Here is a 20219-nt window from a genome sequence, read left to right on the forward strand (position 1 = left end):
TTGTGCAGATTAGTGCTTAAAGGCAAGCTCAATCTTGTGGGCAAATGACAAGGAATGCGTCGACATCAGCAGAGATTACCCCCTGCTGCTGTCCCGCACTCCTCTTTGGGCTCACAAGACCACATTCTCATCTGCCCAGAATTTCTTGCATTTTCAAACGCATCCAGCATATATTCCTTCCACATGCGAGGAGATGGAAAAGATATGCTCAACAGAAATTTGAATGAGAAAATTAACTGCCACAAAACAACGTAGCTATGAGCTATCAAGGCAGACTTATACCTTGAACTTGTAAGGTATCAAACCTGGCATGACACCAGGTCTGAAACAGCATCATGAAAGGCAATATGACACAAGCTAACAGCAGCAAAACACGGGGTAGGCAAAAACGATTCTATCCTTTTTTAAAGCATTACCTTCATAACTGTGGGCAGGTTTCAACTTCCAACAGATGGACCAGGTACTGAATCCTATCCTTAAAATTGCTACAGGGTCTAACATCATCGAAAAATTGAACAAGCCCTCGACATTTGAAATATCTTGCATATCTACACAGCATCCTGGCTTGGAGGGTAACTGTTCTGGTAGTTTGATGGTCCACCTTGGTAGCCTCCATTGGCAGGCTCATTCTGGATGTTGTGTTGCATGTTTCCAGGCATGTCATTGGACCATCTTCCTGTGTTGTTATGTGGAGGCATGTTGTTCTGCGGAGGAATGTAGTTGTGTTGTTGGGGGGTGTAGTTTTGAGGGGGCATATTGTTCTGCGGGGGCATGTTGTTCTGTGGAGGAATGTAGTTTTGCATGGGCATGTTATGTGGCACCCTACTCATATTGTTCTGCTGCCCACCCATATAGTTGTTAGGTGGCGGTCCACCTGGTCCACCCATGTTTTGAGGTCCACCCAAATTATAGTTGTTAGGTGGCGGCCCACCTGGTCCCCTGTAGTTGTTTTGTGGCTGCGGTGGTGCACCTTGTCTGCCCATGTTTTGTGGTTGTCCAGCCATGTTGGGAGCAGGGTTTCGCATAGCCTGATTAGCCATAGGAGGAGGTGGAGCTCCACCTCGCGGCTGCATGTTTTCCATTCTTCTGTCAAAGTTCCTTGACCTGTCGACGTTACGAGGTCGATCATTGCGCCTATTTCTTTCATTTGCCCTCGCATTGTTCCTAATCCATTCCTCATGGTATTTTGGGTCATAGGGCACAGCTTTCCCATCAATAAATGGCTCCCCTAATAGAAAAATACCATCAAGCAACAATAATATACAGCATAGTGTCATGACTTAATTAATTGCAAAGAATAAATAGTAAAAGCCATGACTTATGATTAAAAGGAGGCATTAGAACTTATTTTCATATCCACAGTTTCGAAGAAAAGAAAAAACACATTCCTAGTGTGACTCAGTGGAAATCAAACAAAAGCCTAGCAGTATAAGAACATAATTAGGGCACCATAATCTGTATCCCCAATCCCCTTACTAAGAAAAGACAAAATGCAGCTTTCTGTGTAGAATTATGTTTAAAAATGAAGGTTGTGAAGCTATTTTTAACCAGCAAATGCAGTTGATTGGCAATGCATCAGAGAATATTTGGCAAGATACAATCCAGATGGAGTTCTGCAATTTTTTTACCTGTTTATTTTTTTTCTTAAAAAAAGACCTGCCACTCAAATGTGATAACTACATAGCAAAGCTAATCCTGGAAAATATTGCCGACAAAACCATAGTGAATTTACAAAAAATCTTGTACACTCTGCATCTGGTCAAGATCTAGAAGTGTTACAATTGCATTCAACTTGAAAAGAACGAGCTTCAACTATCATAGAATGAGACAAAAAATTCAGCATGATTCTTGGTGCACATCACATTTGATCCAGAAGTTTCCTTAAAGATAGAAAAAACTAAAAAAAGATGCACACAGAACTTTCAATTACTCAATGCAGAAAAACATGCATTTACAACAATATAAATTTGTATAACATACAAAGGTACAAAAGAAAAGGGCTCCTTACCTCCATAATCTTTGTTCTTCACATCCAGGTATGAATCGGGAAGAACCCAACGGACATTTTTCAATTCTGGAAAAGTGACCAAAAGAACACATCCATCACATTCAAACTTTTTAAAAACAAATAACATCATAAACCAATCACTTCAAAGCAGCAACCAATTTTTTGCCCACTAAAACAACTTGAACATGTTTCAAGAAAAGCTTTCTTAGGAAAAATAAAAGTGAGCAAAATTTTCCATTTATTTACCTGTAATAAAAATAATTATAGTATGAAAATCTTTTTATGTTTATGCTTTGATTGAAAGAAGCTTGCTCAGTTTTTTGTTACCGAGTAAGAAATTTAACTTGATCGACATGTCTCCATGGATTTTGCTTACTGGGGACAAAAAGGAACACAAGCAAGCTGAAAGAATGCTCAATGGCAGGATCAATTCAATGATATTGTAACCAATTATCTGCATAGCTTGTTTATTTTAAACCAAAAGGGGTTCGAACGCAATGTCTCATGCCCAACTTTTTCTGTGACAAAGAAGCTAAATTTTCCTAGTGTCCCCTTTATAAGAGGGAGGGTGTGTTGCACATTTTGAGATAGCAACAACCAATGTTATTTTTAAAGCTATTATATATTTATTGGTAACTATTTTTATCAGTTCTTGAAGAAAAGGGACCGATAGTCATCTTTTTAAGTGAAGGGAGGTAGTTTTACATTGTATGAAGGATGCATCTAGGTTAGGAAAACATATTTTAAGTATCAATCTGAAAGTTGTTTTTTGGGTTAAAATGGACCAAATGCATGATATTATTTAAGGGTAAGGGGATCAGTTTTCATCCTGGGGAAGGTCAGGGTCATTCCCAGCCCCCTTCGCATTTTCCCCTTCTTAAAAGCAGATATACCTTTAATCTTGTAAGAAACCTCTTCAGGCACCAGAGCTCCAAAGGCATAGTAGCATCGAGTAGAAACTGAATAGATCTTCCTCCTTGCTTCTTCCTCACTGCCATACAGCCACAATAATTATATTAACAAGACTTCACACATCACAAAAATTTCTTTCCAGATTACTCTGGTAAGATCAGAGGTTTTTATACTGCGATCCTCGCACTTAAAAAAAGAAGGCATGCAAAATATAAAATTCCAAAATTAAAAGCATCTCGGAGAATAAAAAAAGAAACCACAAAAACCCAATATTGAAATGTTAAACTATAAAACACAATTCTCATCAAAGTCAGATACAGTAACAATTAAGTAATCAAGCTTCTTGATCCTTCAAGGAGTATTATTAAAATGCACTCAAACCCCTCCAGAAATTGGTGAGGTACACAATCAGAAACCTCAAACACTCGTACCAAATAAAAAAATTTAGCACTATAAATAATCACAAAGAAACCCAAAAAAAAATTCACGAACACGCACGCGCACAACCCCTCAATAATAAGTAACCAAATACAAAACATAAATACACTAGAAAATGACTAAACCAATTAACTTCAATAGAAATAGACTAAAAGTAAATCAATAGAAAAACCAGTGATTGCTAAAACGAATACCAACATTTCAAATAACAAAAGAAAAACCAATCTTAAATCAAACAAAGTCAAAAAAGAAATAAATAATTAAATTAAATGACAAATAAATTAAAGGTTTAAACTTTAATAAATTACCTGCCAACAACTTGAGCAAGAGTTTTAATATAAGAATCGATGATCTCGTCACGAGTGGGGTCTCCCTCAGGCTTTTCCATAACGACGAGCCAATGCTCGAAATCACAGCCATCAAGCAAAATAGTCTCTTTTGGAGGTCTATTAGACCAGTTAGGGCTTGGGTCGTTGAGGGAAGACGATTTCTGACTGGAAGAAAACGACCTGATTGAAATCCGAGAGACGGAGCGATTGATGTTGGTTGCAGAGGAGAGAGGGCGGAGGAAGCGGCGGAGGAGAGAGGAGGAACAGGCGGTGGAGGTGGAGGAGTGGGAAGTGAAGGAGCGAGAGAGGAGGGAGGAGAATAGGGTTTGTGAGGTGGGTTTTTGGAGTAGGAGAGAGCGAGTAAAGAGTGAAGTCGCCATTTTCTGGATTGGAGAAACCCTAATAGAGAGGGGTTTAGGTGTGGTTTTATGGAGGGAGATAGAGAAATGTCCTTCAAGTTTATCGAAATGGCATTGTGGTCATGGCAAAATTAAAACATCCTCTCCTCTCTCTCTCTCTCTCTCTCTCTCTCTCTCTCTCTCTCTCTCTCTCTCTCTCTCTCTCTCTCTCTCTCTCTCTTAATTTTATTAAAATTTTATTATGACCATAAGGTGAATTTCATTGTTATGAAAAAGTGTATTTTTTTTAAATGATTTATGTTTTTGAGTAATAAAATCCAAAAAATTTAATGTGCTCAGAAAATAATTAGTGATTTTTTATTAATTAATTTCTAAATTTATTTAAAAAAACCAAAAAAAAAACCTATAATGCACAAAAAATTATAAAAATATCTTAATTTAAAATTTATATTTTCTAGTTGTATTTTTTTAAAAAAATGGATAAAAAAAATAATTAATAAAATGTTATTAGTAAAATAAATTTTATAATGGAGATCTCTCATTTTCCGAGAAACATAAAATTTCTCATTTCCAAGTAATACAAAAAATAAATTTTGATATTTTTAAAATAATAAATTATTTATAATAAAAGGAATTATGGCAAACTTATTTAGCTATTTCGAATTATTGTAAATATATAATATTAGTAAAATAGGTTTTGGAATGGGCCACGGATGTTATACAATAGAAGAAGGAAGCCTAGCCTTCTAAAGATGTGGGCTATTTCCTCAGATTGGACTCCAGCCATGCAGCAGTTAGCATGTTCCTCAAATGATTTAAAACCATCCAAGCTCAGCCCATCTTCTATTGCTTTGATTGATTGACTGGTCACTCCCGTTTTAATAATTTGAATCATAATTTTAAAACCTGACCCGACCCGATGGGTCGATTTGAAGCTGAAACCGGACTGAATTGAAGAAAAAATAGAGAAAGAAAAAATCCGGCTGGACCCGGCGACTCGGTTAACCCAGCAAGATCTGGTTGCAACCTGTTGACTTTTGTTTTTTTTTTTTACTAAAAAGACGTCATTTCGATTTAAAAAAAATTGACCCGGGCAACCCGGTGACCCAGTCAAAACCCGGGACCCGGGTCTTGAACCGGACCGGATCCGAAAACTATAATTTGAATACATAAATTTATCTTAATCAATTAAATACTTTTTTTTCATTAATTATCTAATTCATTATTATGATTATTTTTCCTTTCTTATTTGATATCATTATCCACCTTTACAATGCTCACCCTTTCAATTGAGTAATCACCTATTTTTCTAATTCTAGATAAACCTTGTTCAATGAATTGAAATTAAAAAAAATATATATATAGTAAATTTTGCTTTTAACCAAATGGTGAAAATATGAGGTAGAAATGATGATTTTAGTCCTTTATAATAGTTTAGATTTTATAATAGTTTAGATTTGATTGAGAAATAATAGTGCAACGTAAAACACCATCAATCTCTTTGTTTAATGGTATTAATAATATAAATCAATAACAATATGTTTGGATTTAGTTATTGTTTGACGTTGAGGTTAAACTTGTTTTTGTTTGAAAAAGTTTTAAATTAATTATTTTAATATGATGATATTAAAAATAAATTTAAAAAATAAAAAAATTATTTAAATTTATTTCTTAACAATAAATATTTTAAAAAATAATTTTTATTATACTCCTAAACACCCTTACAGAGTCTTGCTATTGCAAATCCATCACTAATTTGGGTCTTGCGTGAACTGCATTAATTCCAAGTTAGCCATTGTAAATCCTGCCTAATTAAAAGTCATCTCCCTGCGAGTGAGGACACAAGTCCCAATTTGACCATTTTAGCATCCTAGCTAGCTAGCATGGATTAGATATTTAAGGCCATTTTTATTATTCTACGTCAAATCTACTATGGAGCTGGTGGTTAGAGTGGGGAAGATTGTAAGGCCACCAGCACCAACATTACACAGTCAACAATCAGCTCACCTGAAATACTTCACCACCATCCCTTCCTTCCTTTCTTTGTGTTTTCTTGCAACTCTCCAAACCCCTACCAGATCCTCGCTTCCCCGAACCAATATTGAAAGCACCACCAAGTCAAGCCCAACGCGTAAACTGCCTAAGCCAATGCATGCCATTTTTACTCTTGTTTTTGCAAGCTCAACTTGGTGTCTAGCACCCAGTTTGGTGTGTTAGCTCATCTCCTTCTCCTGTCTTTACTCCTCACATCTTGCATTTCTTATTTTGATCTTCTTCCGCTTCAACTTTCCTTAGACCTCCATCCTCTCAATGGAATTGCCAGTGAAGGCACCGGTTTCTGGTGGCCAGAAAACCTCATACAGACTAGAAACCAAAAATCTGTCCTACAAGTTATGCAGCAAACTTGACGAGCTTGATTTTATTTACTGTGGAGGGACCCCAAGAAGAGCTCCTAAATTCATTCTGAGGGATGTAAACTGTGCAGCTAGTCCTGGCGAGATTACTGCGATTGCTGGTCCTAGTGGAGCAGGGAAGACCACGTTACTAGAGATCCTTGCTGGAAAGATACCTTCATGTAAAGTGTCTGGTCAAGTGCTGGTAAATAGCCAGCCAATGAATGCCAAACATTTCCGGAGACTATCCGGGTTTGTCACTCAAGATGATTCTCTATTTCCATTGCTTACAGTTAAAGAAACACTATTGTACAGTGCACTTTTAAGGCTACCAGGAGGGCGAAAAGAGGCCGCTAGTAGGGTGAGAAGGCTACTGAAGGAGCTCGGACTCGAACATGTTTCGGATTCAAGGATAGGTGAGGGATCAGACTGGGGCATTTCTGGTGGTGAAAGGCGTAGAGTTTCGATTGGAGTTGATTTAGTCCACGACCCTGCTGTTGTTTTCATCGATGAACCAACTTCAGGTCTGGATTCAGCATCAGCTCTTCATGTAGCGACTCTGCTCAAGTCTATGGTGTTGAATCAGGGTAAGACCATTGTTTTAACTATCCACCAACCCAGTTTTCGAATACTTGAGCTCTTTGATCGGCTTGTTTTGCTTTCCAACGGATATGCTGTCCATGATGGCTCACTGCATTTCCTTGAAGAGAGACTAAGGTTTTCTGGTCATCAAATTCCTCTCCATGTCAATGTGCTTGAGTTTTCTATTGATGTTATAGAAAGCCTGTCTAAGCAAAATTCAGTGTCTCTCAACAATCAATGCCCTCATGAGATCAGACATAATGAAGGCCACGTCGCGAGGACTCTATACTTCAACAATCATCAAGAAAAACCTCTATGCTATCTCAATTCTATATTGGAGGAGGTTTCGATACTAGGACAAAGATTTTGCAGCAACATTTTCAGAACCAAGCAACTGTTTGCCGCAAGAGTAATACAAGCACTGGTGGCAGGACTAATACTTGGAACCATATTCTTGAATGTTGGAAAGAAAACAGGACAGGTCGCTTTGCAGACTCGAATCGGATTCTTTGCCTTCAGCCTCACCTTCTTGCTATCTTCCTCAACTGAAGGGCTGCCTATTTTCTTGCAAGAAAGAAGAATTTTAATGAGAGAGACTTCAAGAGGAGCCTACAGGGTTTCTTCTTATGTCCTATCTAACACCCTCATCTTTCTTCCTTTCCTTTTAATGGTTGCTCTTCTCTACTCCACCCCAGTTTATTGGCTAGTTGGTTTGAGGATGTCAATCTACGGATTTCTTTACTTCTCTCTAGTGGTGTGGATGGTGATTTTGATGTCAAATTCTTTCGTTGCTTGTTTCAGTGCTCTAGTGCCTAACTTCATAATGGGGACATCAGTTATTTCAGGATTAATGGGATCTTTCTTCCTATTTTCGGGGTACTTCATAACGAAGAGTAAGATTCCTAGTTACTGGGTTTTCATGCACTATTTGAGTTTGTTCAAGTACCCATTTGAATGTTTCTTAATAAATGAATATGGAGGAGAGCAAGGCAACGAGAGGTGCTTAGTGTATGATAAAGGGAGATGCAATCTTTATGGAAGCGGGTTCCTAAGACAGCAAGGTCTAAAAGATTCACAAAAATGGAGTAATTTAGCTGTGATGCTTGGTTTTATCATTGGGTACAGAGTGCTATGCTTTGTGATTTTGTGGTTTAGATGTTACAGAAGAAGATGAACTTTTAGATCGAACATTTGTTATTGCTTTTCTTACTCATTGTTCTTGGATAGATCAAGCCAGTGTACACAATTTATATACTTCTCTATTTACCTGTAATAAAAATAATTATAGTAAGAAAAATTTTTCATGTTTATGCTTTAATTGAAAGATGCTTGCCCAGTTTTTGGTTACCGAGTAAGAATTTTAACTTGATCGACATGTCTCCATGGATTTTGCTTACAGGGGACAAAAGGGAACACAAGCAAGCTGAAAGAATGCTCTAATGGCAGGATCAATTCAATTATATCGTAACCAATTATCTGCATAGCTTGTTTATTTTAAACCAAAAGGGGTTCGAACGCAATGTCTCATGCCCACCTTTTTCTGTGACAAAGAAGCTAAATTTTCCTAGTGTCCCCTTTATAAGAGGGAGGGTGTGTTGCAAATTTTGAGATAGCAACAACCAATGTTATTTTTAAAGCTATTATATATTTAATTCGACAAAATTATCTTAAAAATTTAATAATCATCATATATATTAAAAGAATTTTAATAATAAATACTAAACATATTATTATACCTTTAAAAAATTGTATATGTAAATTTAAAAGACTTTACTCTATATAAGGAATATTTTTATTTTTTTGTATATAGTAGTTTAATGGGTGCGCACGCAGGGGTGGAACCAAAAATTCAAATTAAGGGGCCAAAATGTTAGTTGTTTTATTATTTAAGCTAAAAATATAAATATTGTTAAGGGAAGGGTTGGAAAAAAATTTTCCTTGCCCTTATCTACGCCCCTGTGTGTGTGTATATAATAGTTTCATCGATCAATATTAGATTTAAAAACTTAAAATTTAAAAAGCAAGATATGTTTTAAAATAAGAGAGAGCAATGTATTATTTTAAAATAGAGTTGTCACCTAATTTTATAATTATTAGACAATCCTAACTAGTCTTTAGAGTTCCAAGATAAATGATTCGTTATGTTAAAGAAAATATATTATCATTTTAAAATATTCCACTTACTATAAACCGCATTGCTATTTATAAACTGCATTGCTATTTATCTTTTAATCCTAATGATTTGTTGTGCTTAATCTACTAGTATCTATCTACATGGTTGAGACTGGATCAACTACAATTAGTTAAACACTAGGTGGACGAGTTGTTTCAAGCCTATCCATTCTAAAAGCTAAGTCATTTTTGTCACTATTAATTATTCGGTGAATTGATATAAATACAATCATTTACTCTTAATCATAGCATGTGACTCAGGCATGCCAATGAATAATTAGGTGGACCTTTATTGGGCTTATTGAACCCAACCCAAAAAATATAATGAGTTGTTGCTAAACATTTTGTTTATACAACATCAACTTATGGATAATAACTTGTTTAGATTCATTTCTCCTATAAAATTGAGGTTCACTTGTAATTTTCGCTAAATGAGATTATTTTTTTTACACTAGTCCTAAATATCCAAGTAGTATTATGATTTAATCTACTTTGAAGTAAGCTCTAGTGAAACGAACACTTTAGACTTACTGAGAAAAATTAATACCCGTGATTGACACTTAGATGTCATCAATCAATATTATATTTTAAAAGCTAAAAATTTAAAAAGAAAGATATGTTTTAAAACAAGAGGGATCGAGGTGTTACTCTTTATTAATATTTAAGATAATAACTTGTTATGAGTCTATTTATCTCAAACAATATGAGTGAATGACAAAATATTAATTTTTTGATATGGTTTTTAAAAAGGAAAAGTTTTTTAAATGGATTTTGGAATGTCGACCCACAAGGACCTTTTAATGGATCAAACCCTTAGTGAGTTTTATAAACATGTTCTAAAAACCCAACGCAAATGCATGTATGAGTGTGAATATTATATTTTTATGTAAAAAATAATTGTGCATAAATAACACAAAGGAATGACTAAGAACATCAAACATGAGTAAGATGCAAATTTTAAAAGATTTGGCCTAGATGCATAAAAACCAAAAAGACTTAAAAACACTTTGAAACACATTCATGATGTATATTTATATACAAAACATATCATGTTAGAAAATTAAACACATAAAAAATTCAAATGTCTGCACATAAGCAATCCATCTCAAAGTTTGATCAGTCTCAAAAATTTCATCACAATACACATCCAAATAAACAATAAATCAAATAATTAATAATAAAATATTTAAAGTTAAAAATAGAACTTTTAAAGTGTATAAGAGGGATCAAAAGAGGTTGAAACAATATGTGAAAGTGACAAAACAATGTTAAAAAATTGACAGCGCAACTCAGATTGTGTCAGGTCGTTCATTTAAATCTTAAAGAGAGGAGGAGTGCAGCTTAGTCCATGGGATGCCCCCCTCCCTTTTTTTCTAATGGCAGTGGCGGTGTAAGTCATCATCGATGGTGGAAGGAGATCTAGTTGTTCAAAATTTACCTTTTTTTATCCTTTATGTTGTCTATTATGGACAACATTACTTCCAATGCTAAGTCTAGCTTTATAGTGGAGATAGGAGGTGTGTGGCCTGCCTAGTAGGTTACGCCACTCCTTGACCTTCCTCTTGGTGGTAGTGATGTAAGCCATCACCATCGATGGAAGGAGATTTAACAGTTTAAAAGTCTGGTTGTGTGTTTTTTTTTCTTTTCTTTATTGTTGTTTCATTTTTCTTTTTTCTCTTCTAGTTTCTTTTTTATTTATAGCCATCACAGGTTGTTATGCTGCTAGGGATGTCATAGAGGAGCTTATAATGGTAGGTGAGAGGTGTGGTGGCTAAAGTCGGTAGAGAAGAGAGATGAAAGGGATAATTTCTCTTTTCCTTTTGTTCTTCTATGCTTTCTTTATGTTTCTTTTTTTCTCTAAATTTTCAACACATTCTCTCTATCTATCTCTCTTGCTCCATCTCTATTTTTATTTTTTATTTTTCTCTTTAATAGTAGCTAAGGTTTTGTGATCAAAGGGGAAGAGGAAGATATGAAGCTAGGTTTTTTGGTAGGTTGGTTTTTGGTGTGAGAGACTAGTTTCTCTCCTTTCTTTTCTTTCTTATTCTCTTTTTCTCTTTATCTCTTGGTGGCTAAGGTTTTTGGTGAAAGAGATGAGGTTAGGGATTTTTTTTTATGGAAGAGATAAGGTTCTTTTGTGTGGTAAGTCTCTTTTTTCTCTACAATTCACTCATCTATTTATAATCCACAAATTTTATCATCTTTTTTTTTTTAGTTACTTGGTCCCTAACTAACTCAATTTTATTTTGGTCCCTCATTTTTCTTGTTTTTCACTTTAGCACTTTGTCTATTTTACCCTCTATTTTGAATTTTATTTTATTTTCTCATTTTATTTGTTTTTTATTTTTTTTAAAAAAAAAAACAACATCAACATTAGTTCAATAAAAAAATAATAATCAAGAGTTACAAAACAGACATTTTAATGGCCAAAATACATCGAAAGCATACTTTTGAATTTTGATTTTTAAAAAAGACTTTGAAAATTTTGAAATGAGTGCAAATGAGTCAAAAATATTTTTTTTATTTTCTCAAGAAGATATTAACAAGAAAAATAGTTAAAATTTTCAAAATGAACGTGTGAATGGTTGAAACGCATCAAAAACATATGTATTTTTTAATTTTTTGCTTTTTTATTTTTGAAAAATATTAAAGGTAAAAAATTAGGTTATGACACATATTATCATATTTTATTTTTATAATCGTTCCTAATTTTAAAAAGAATCCTTTACATAAAATATTTCATCACTTTTCTATTCATGCCTCTATTCTTAATTTCTATTCACATATGTATAATTAAAAAATAGTAAAATTATATAAGATTTTAGTAAATCAAAAAATAATAAAATTATGTAAAAATTCAGTAAATTATTAAATTATACCTTAGCTATTTTATTATAAGGGACCCTTGGTTATTGTCTTACATTATCTTTGGATTCTTTAGATTTTATGTTTTTTGACAAGCTCTACTAGTATTGAAAAAGGACTCGAATAATAAAAAGTTAATAAAAGATTTTTATCCATGCCTATATTTCTAATATTTTCCTCACATACAATAAAAATTAAATTCATTAAAATAAAATAATTTAAAAAAATTGAATGCGAATATTCTAGTTAAAAGTTAATGAAGCCTTATATAAAACTTTTAATCAAATCATAAACCTTATGCACTTGTATTAAATGTGAATTTTATTTGAAAAAATGACTCTTTGAATAAAGGGAATTAACAAATGTTGTAATTTTAATATAAAATTTGGTAGAAGAATATATATATATATATATATATATATATATATATATATATATTATAAAATACAAGGCCTAGTGTTTTATCAAGTTTTATTTTCTTTGAAGTTTTTTTAATAGTTTTCAATTATAAGTAATTAAAATAAAAAAAATAAAAACAATTCATATCATATTTATCATATTATTATGTTTATATTTAATTATTTTTATTTATATCATATAATCAAGCTAACTTTACTTTTGAATAAAAATGATAAGATGTTTTTTTATTGAAATGACTATTTATGTGTTGTGTAAAAAATAATGCTACTTTCTTTCTATATAAGAATTATAATCTTAATTTAAATCAATTGAACTTTCTCTCTTAAAAGAGTAATATGATATGAATAAGTTATGTACTTTCCCTCTTATATAAGATGTTTCCACCATACTTTTGTTAGTACATACTCTTTTTTCCCCTAATAAAGTGATATTAAAGCCTCAGTCAAGTTCCAGCACTAACAACAACATAAAAAACCTGATGATGACTAAAAAAAACAAATTACTTGTCAATTTTATAAAAAAAAATCATCTAAATATTTTTAGAAGGTCTCAATAATATTATTTGGTAACAAAATAAAAATTAAATAAGAATAAGATAATCTCATAAAAATAAAAATAAAAATAATTTTAAACTCAACTACTAGCAAATCAAACATTGAAGGACAAACTAGAAGAAAAATTAATTTTAAAAAAGAATAAAAAAAATCACTTCAAATCAGCATACTAAAATCACAACTCAGTCATAAGATTGAAATAATCTCGTACAAAAACAATTGAATAAGATAATTGATATCAACTTTGAAGCAAACTAAATGATGAAAGGCAAAACTGAAACAAAAATAAATTAAAAAAAACTTGAGTCAACCCGAGTTAACTCGACTAACCTGCAACTCAGGACATAAGATTGAAGTAACTCCATAGAAAGGAAAACAAAGAAAATCATGAAACTCAAAGCCTAGTAATCTAGTGTCGAAGAATGAAATTAAAAAAAAAAAAAAACCTAAAAAACTGAAATCAAATTGGGCTAATCTTCAAAAATCCTGACCCGAGTAATGAAACTGAAATTACCCATAAAAAGCAAATATTAAAAAATCACGAATAAAAATTCTCAATCATCCAAATACTGAGAGATGATATTGAAAAAAAAATCAATCAAGAAAAGAATAAAAATAACTAAAAAAAATTGCAATGAAAAAAATGATGACCAAATTTAGTATAAAAATGAAATGAAATAAATAATGAGGAATGAAATTAAAAAATAAAATAAATCAATAAAATAATTAAAAAAATAGCAATAAAAAAAATGAGAACCAAATTGAATACAAAAATTAAATGAAATGAAATGTTAAGAGATGAAATTGAAAACAAAATCAACTTCAAAAAGCATTAAAATCAAAATAATCAAAAGGATAAGGATCAAAATTATAAATTGACAATACACATTTAATTTTTGAAAAACCAAATGCAAAATGCAAGGCAAGGAGAAAGAAAATAGGAAGGAGAAGGAAAAAAAATTTTCAAAGCCACACCATTAGTCTTCCATTAACACGCGGGGCCGCCTAGAAAAGCATGGTGTACTACTCTAATTTGTCATCGTGAAAGTCAGTGTTTGAGTATTGGAAGACACTGCATATGCCATCTATTTTTTATTTATAAATAATATTTTATAATTATTAATATATCAAATTATTGATTATAACTAAAATACCATGATGAAAATATGATAATATCATTGGATGCCAACTCAAAAATATTTGCTTACAAGTATAATTTAGTCATTTTACCCTACTTTAAAAAGTAAAAATTCAAACAAAAAAATCCTAAATGTAATTCAATTTTTTAAGGGTAATTTAATTATTTCATTGCCTTTAAAAATATTAAAAATTAATTTATCTTCTGATAATGATCAATAAACCTTATAAAAAGATTATAATACCCCCTTAATTAATTTAATAATTTTATCTTAAAATAAGAAAATAATCATTACAATATTTCAATTCACAATACAATAAATAAAAGAATAATCACTTTTAGTTTTATTGGTTTTATTTACATATCATCACAACAAATTCAAGTCCTCCAATAATGGATGTAGATAGATGCTATCAAGTAACAGTATGGAGTTGAGGCTGGCCACTATCAAACTATCAATAGGATGGCAATTTTAATTTTTAACTGTTGCAAGCTTTTTTCAAAGTCTTTATTGGTATTAATATAATTTCTACTCTTTATCCAACCATAAAAAAATTAATAATTAGTTAAATAACTTTTGTGTTTTCTACTAGGTCTTATGTGAAATTACATTTTAAACCTTAATTTTATATAAACTAAAATAACCTGGTTTTATAAGATATTTTTTTTAAAAAAAAAAACTATAATTAAAAATATTATTTCTTAATTTTTTTAAAATTACACAATATCAAACACATCTACGCTGCAGAGTGAATAATAGAAGAACCCCACTACATTGATTGAAAAAAATTATTTTTTTTTTCAGATTTACAAAAGTTATATTCAACAGAATAAAAAAAAAGTATTTTTCTATAAAAGAATTTACAAGGAGGTTGTCACTCGCAGGGAAGCTACCGTAAAATAGTCTAATACTTGTCAGAAAAATTGCTTTTGAAAGTAAAGTATGCACTTACATTTGCTCCCAAAAACAAAACTTGGACAATGCTGTTAATTGCTCCGGTCATATATTGAGTTGAAGGTCATGGAAGCATATGAAGTGGCCATTCCTGATGATGAAGATGAATCTTCGAGCTTGCTTGAATTTGGAGATGATTTCTTCGTTTCCCACTTGTCATTCTGGTCTCTGTCTTTCTGCTTTTTGTCACTTTTGAGACTCCTGAATTCAGGCAGCAAGCCAGGCCTTGATATCTTGTCTTTCACATCCATCTCACCCATTAACATCGAGACAACAGTAGACATCAAGGGACGCAACTTTGACACTTCTTGGGTGCAAAGAAGACCTATCTTCAGGTACTTGCAAGCCTCTTCAGCATCATAATCCCTTCCCAACGATGTGTCCACCAAGTTATCCAGCTCCCCTTTCTCATAAAATATCCATACCTGCAGATTGCATCTTTACTTGACAAGATCTCTATGTGAACAAATTCAGAGAACAACTACTTTGAAATCCGTTAAGACTTGATTGGAGAAAATGAAACAAGATTATTGCACAGTTTAAGCTCATAAGCTGTTGATTAACTGAAAGGATCGCTAAACCTTAATAAGGAATCGGGAACAAAGGATTATGAAACTAGAGCATGACAGTAAGTGAAAGACCAATGCTTCATAAGAACTAGTGATTGTATACTGACTCCCTAAAATACCACAAAGCTCAAAGGTCAAGAAGCAGAATTGTAGATTGAAGATGGGAGTGATGTTTCCACTTTGAAATGGGTAATGGATCCGCCCAACATGGAACAAAAATGAACAATTATTCTAGAGTGTTTTGATGGCTGATACTTAAAAGTTATTCTGCAAAGATCAGTTGCAGTGTTATTCTAAAGAAAAATGCAGAAGAAAGGACATCAGAACAGCCATCCCAAGCTCAACACAAGTAACACTTGTCTCATTGAAAAAAGAATAGGCTACCTTACTAAAACTGCAAGCTACAGTCGTCTTCTAAGCTTCGGGATTCAATCTTACGAGGAAATTACCAAACACCACCAATTTACTCCATATCAAAACTCAAGCAAGCCTAGACGAAACGCTATGGAACAAAAAACATGGCCATGTGCACAAAATAAGAGCACTCTAAGACCCAATACCATTTGAAAATGAGATTTAGTTCATAACATGAACTCAACAGAAAATGGAAATCAATGTAGCCACTCCCAGCTAGTTTGGAAACATGGCCTGGTTGATTTGAATTTTATACCCAGAATATCAGAGATGCAAATGCAGCCTACAAATAAATATCACTTCAGGAAATTAAAGCATTACAAAAATAAATTTTAGATGCAGGAATCAAGAACCTGGTTTACGGGTCTTCACTTTTTCGAACTCAAATTGGAACAAAATTAAACCAAGATTTGCTTTATAGTGATTAGCTATCAAGGAAAGAATCCCTGCTTTTACTTAAAGAGAATCATCTTTCATACTCTATTAAAAACAAAATCTGAATTTTCTTTAATAGCATTAAGACAAATTTGCAGTGAGTTTCAGAAGGCCCCATACCCTTTTAAGCAGGCATTGCTCTTCTGTGGGTAACCGCCTATTTGTGTTGGACCTCCCACTAACAATTTCCAACAATAGAACACCGAAACTGTAAATATCAGCTTTCCTTGTCAGCTGACCTCGAATTGCATATTCTGGAGCCAGATATCCTCTGCACATGTGCAACAAGAACAGTAAATTGTTTAATGTTTCAACATGGCAATTTGGTTAAATACGCAGAAAGAAAATCACAGTTTATCTATGCCTATCAAACATTATGGCATATCATCGAAGACTTGTATTTTCACTTTCTAACAAGCATAATACATATTATGGCTGGCTCCACAGTAGCTTTTAAGTCACAATTTAATTCCTGCATGGAGATTATTCCAACAAATTAGAAATCATAAAAAATCAAGTATGGTAACAGTCTGTGAACCCAGATTTTGAAAGAAGGTATGAACCAATGTTAAATGATCCCACCCACCCCACAGAGATATAACAAGGGAAATATTATGAGATAAGATGCAATAGTATGACATGTTTAAGGTACTAGATAGGAACATCATTCAATCAAATCAACCTATCCAGAACACTATGCAGCAATTAGGCTAGACGCTAGTAAAACAAACTGCTAGAGATCATAAAAAGCAACAGGAGTTGCATTTCATTTTACAATGCATTGAACAACAATACCTGTGAGAAGCAAATATAACAGGTTTATGAACTTACGTAGTTCCAGCAACTCGTGTGCTTATATGAGTCAGGTGGGATGGGAAAAGTTTTGCAAGACCAAAGTCTGATATTTTGGGCTCGAGTTCACTATCAAGGAGAATGTTACTTGCTTTAATATCCCTATGAACAATATGTGGCTGGACTTCCTCATGAAGGAATGCAAGCCCTCGTGCAACTCCAACGCATATTTTGCGCCTTGTAGACCAACTGAATTTGATACTGCTATGGCCTCCACCTTAAGGATAAAGGAAAAATATAACCTGAGCTGTTTGAAAACAAAAACCATGGATGAATGGCGTGCTTACCGAGAAGTGTTTGTGCAAGGCTGTTATTCTCAAGGTAGCCATAGACCAAAATTCTATGGTTTCCATCTGCACAATAACCATACAATTTAACCAGGTTATTGTGCTCTATATCTGCTATCACTTTTATTTCTGTTAAGAACTCCCGTAAACCTTGCCTTGATTCAGCTGACAGTACTTTTATGGCAGCCACGGAGCCATCTTTAAGTATTCCCTGTCCATTAAATTACTGGAATTCAGATCAAGGATAAGTTTAATAGTAACAAATTAAAACCCTCAAAATCCCTTCAAGATTTTTCATAAAGACATAAGCATGTAAAATCACCTTGTAGACAGAACCGAAACCTCCCTCTCCAACTTTATTGGCTGAATTAAAGTTGTCAGTTGCCATTCGCAATTCCCTATGAGTGTAACAGCAAATGTTCTGTGACCCCAAAACCTCTGTACCATATAAATCCATCGTAAGCTTTTGCACTCATGTAAACAAATGGGAGAAAAAGTTTTACAATGAGCATGAAGTGTATGCGTGTGAGAGGGAATGTGCCCATTTTTCCATAGAAGAAAAGGATAGGGAAAAAAACGAAGGGAAAGCAAGTCAGAGAATCATAATGTGGGCAGCTTATGTGACAGCTGCTATTTCATATCAGAAACTTTTACTCGATAAGTAGATCTGAGAGAAATTGATTCAGAAAATTCTCAAACTAAATAATAGAGTGTCAGCTAATAAATTTTTAACCCTTGAGATGCATACCATCATCAGCTTCTACAGTTTGTCTAGTAGCTCTTGAAGCTCCCTTCCCTTTGCAAAATGAAAAAAAACAAGTCATCACCAGATTGTTTAGACGAATGAATGCCTCCCCCAAAGCCGAGTCCCAGCCCTGCAAAAATAAGCCCTAAATCATGCCATTATAAAATTCCTTTCCCGTAAGCCTATTCTTGCTTAACCAGACACTTCGAAAGGAAAAGGTATAAAGGCATTTGTCAGTCTAATGATGATGGCAACAATAATCGCATTACAAAGGTTCTTTTTCTAATTCCCCCCCTCTTAATCAATATGCTAGGCACATGCATATGGATAACGCAAAAAAAAAAAAGATTTTCCCCTTTTAATCAATATGTTAGTCAGAATATCCTACTGCGAATTTGAAAACTTCTTGAAGTAACTATCGGAGTCATATTCTGAAGGTATTAAATTGGACCGTATAAAGTAGGTAGCAAACCGAGAATTGAACCCAGAAACCAAATAAGCATCCAAATGAACACAACATCTCAATAACTAGCGATAAAACTTCTCATTAATGTAGGCAACAAATTCTAAGAGATTCTTCATCACCAAATAAAACCCACTTCCACAAAAAAAAAATTACATAAAGAAAAAAAATAGCGATTTTCATTGAGCTGAAGCAGATGGCTCCATAATGGGATTACAACAAAAAAGCTCAGAAGTCATTAATTAAACTTATACAAGGATTTTGCACAATTTAAGCCTTGATATATAACAAGAACTTTCTTGTTCCTTTGAATGCATAAAAGTCACGACATTAAAAAAAGAAGATAAAGATTCAAGCTTTGTTGTTTAAGCAGTTCTTCATAATAAAAGCTTTTGACTTGTTAAGTTAACTTTGCTTTATTTCTCCATTCAGCAAAAGAACTAAGGAGGCAAACCCATATTTGCTTTCTACTGTTTTCATGCAAAGGTTTATTTGCAAACACGAAAGAAGAGCAGATTAATTTAGCTAGCTTACCTTGATTTGGTTGTTATTGCCAGATGGCAGAAGCAGAAATGTCGAGATCAAAGCAAGTTGTTATCCAGACCAAAAAACCAAGCAGAGGGAGAGGAGAAGAATCTTATAGAAATCCCGTGCGTTGGCAGAAACAGCCCTTTAGATCTTTTCACGGTCTTCCACTAGGACGGTGACCGGATGGAGATGGTGCCGTACTATCAAAGCAACTCCCTTTCGTTTGCGGCATGCATAAAACCATTTTGTGTTTTTTTATCGTTTGCAATATTGATGTAAGAAATGAAATTTAAAAATTAAATAAAAAATATTATTTTAATATATTTTAAATTAAAAAATACTTTGTAAAATAATTTTGATATTATCCCGTTGCTTTTAAAAATATTTTTTATATAAACTTGTAAATCTCCACCATGATAATAAGACAGCCATCAAATTAAATTGCATTAAATATATTAAAGTTAATGGTCATTTCATAAAGACTACCTTGATGACAAGATTATACAATTTTTTTATTTATTCAATCTGCTGGCTAATATAGCTGTTTCAGGATGTTGTTTTATTATATAATTGACAAGTTGGGTATGATATAGAAATAATTTGTTATTATGATTTCATGTTTAGGTTGTGCACGCGCGCTTTGTATAAACTTTATTGTTTGACAAAATAATATTTTTATAAAGGATTCTTTTGATCTCATGTTTAGGTTGTTTGTGTGTTTGTGTGTTATGCATAAACTCTATTGTTTGACAAAACAATATTTTTGTAAGGGATTCTTCATTATAGTTATAATAGTCCAAC

At 33.0% G+C, this 20219-nt stretch overlaps 3 protein-coding genes across 6 annotated transcripts; 1 reads left to right on the top strand and 2 right to left on the bottom strand.

Moving 5' to 3' along the window:
- Window positions 1-379: 379 nt before the first annotated feature.
- Window positions 380-4152, bottom strand: LOC133675267 (multiple organellar RNA editing factor 8, chloroplastic/mitochondrial-like). The gene is made up of 4 exons (XM_062096596.1): window positions 3667-4152; window positions 2902-2999; window positions 2009-2074; window positions 380-1228 (listed from the first exon to the last, which is right to left on the bottom strand). The coding sequence occupies exons 1-4, from the start codon at window positions 4065-4067 to the stop codon at window positions 549-551; spliced, it is 1245 nt and encodes a 414-aa protein (XP_061952580.1). The 5' UTR covers window positions 4068-4152; the 3' UTR covers window positions 380-548.
- Window positions 4153-6181: 2029 nt separating this feature from the next.
- LOC133685941 (ABC transporter G family member 10-like) lies at window positions 6182-8386 on the top strand. The gene has a single exon (XM_062106939.1). It carries the CDS (start codon window positions 6357-6359, stop codon window positions 8193-8195), a length of 1839 nt encoding a protein of 612 aa, XP_061962923.1. The 5' UTR covers window positions 6182-6356; the 3' UTR covers window positions 8196-8386.
- A 6534-nt stretch (window positions 8387-14920) lies between these two features.
- LOC133692802 (cold-responsive protein kinase 1-like) lies at window positions 14921-19665 on the bottom strand. 4 transcript variants are annotated; one of them, XM_062113960.1, is made up of 7 exons: window positions 19425-19665; window positions 18431-18572; window positions 18005-18120; window positions 17683-17893; window positions 17375-17612; window positions 16664-16814; window positions 14921-15550 (listed from the first exon to the last, which is right to left on the bottom strand). In XM_062113960.1, the coding sequence occupies exons 2-7, from the start codon at window positions 18504-18506 to the stop codon at window positions 15158-15160; spliced, it is 1185 nt and encodes a 394-aa protein (XP_061969944.1). In that variant the 5' UTR covers window positions 18507-18572; window positions 19425-19665; the 3' UTR covers window positions 14921-15157. The 4 variants fall into 4 exon arrangements, with proteins under 4 accessions (XP_061969944.1, XP_061969936.1, XP_061969956.1 ...); XM_062113952.1 differs by having other exon boundaries at window positions 18431-18557; window positions 19425-19664; XM_062113972.1 differs by lacking the exon at window positions 18431-18572 and having other exon boundaries at window positions 19425-19664.
- Between the last annotated feature and the right edge of the window lie 554 nt (window positions 19666-20219).

This window comes from Populus nigra, chromosome 1 (assembly GCF_951802175.1).
Source record: "Populus nigra chromosome 1, ddPopNigr1.1, whole genome shotgun sequence".
In the NCBI taxonomy this organism is placed as follows: domain Eukaryota; kingdom Viridiplantae; phylum Streptophyta; class Magnoliopsida; order Malpighiales; family Salicaceae; genus Populus; species Populus nigra.

What these genes read in the sequence shown, in the direction of transcription:
- LOC133692802 (XM_062113960.1), bottom strand. Translation starts at nt 18,506, where the DNA reads ATGACTTGTTTTTTTTCATTTTGCAAAGGGAAGGGAGCTTCAAGAGCT. An exon ending in GTTTCGGTTCTGTCTACAAG is followed by an intron (nt 17,894 to 18,004) that starts GTGATTTTACAT and finishes TTTAATGGACAG; the next exon opens with GGAATACTTAAAGATGGCTC. An exon ending in CCTTGCACAAACACTTCTCG is followed by an intron (nt 17,613 to 17,682) that starts GTAAGCACGCCA and finishes TTTATCCTTAAG; the next exon opens with GTGGAGGCCATAGCAGTATC.
- LOC133675267 (XM_062096596.1), bottom strand. Translation starts at nt 4,067, where the DNA reads ATGGCGACTTCACTCTTTACTCGCTCTCTCCTACTCCAAAAACCCACC. An exon ending in GGTTTCTTACAAGATTAAAG is followed by an intron (nt 2,075 to 2,901) that starts GTATATCTGCTT and finishes TCACTTTTCCAG; the next exon opens with AATTGAAAAATGTCCGTTGG. An exon ending in GAAGAACAAAGATTATGGAG is followed by an intron (nt 1,229 to 2,008) that starts GTAAGGAGCCCT and finishes TTTTTCTATTAG; the next exon opens with GGGAGCCATTTATTGATGGG.
- LOC133685941 (XM_062106939.1), top strand. Translation starts at nt 6,357, where the DNA reads ATGGAATTGCCAGTGAAGGCACCGGTTTCTGGTGGCCAGAAAACCTCA.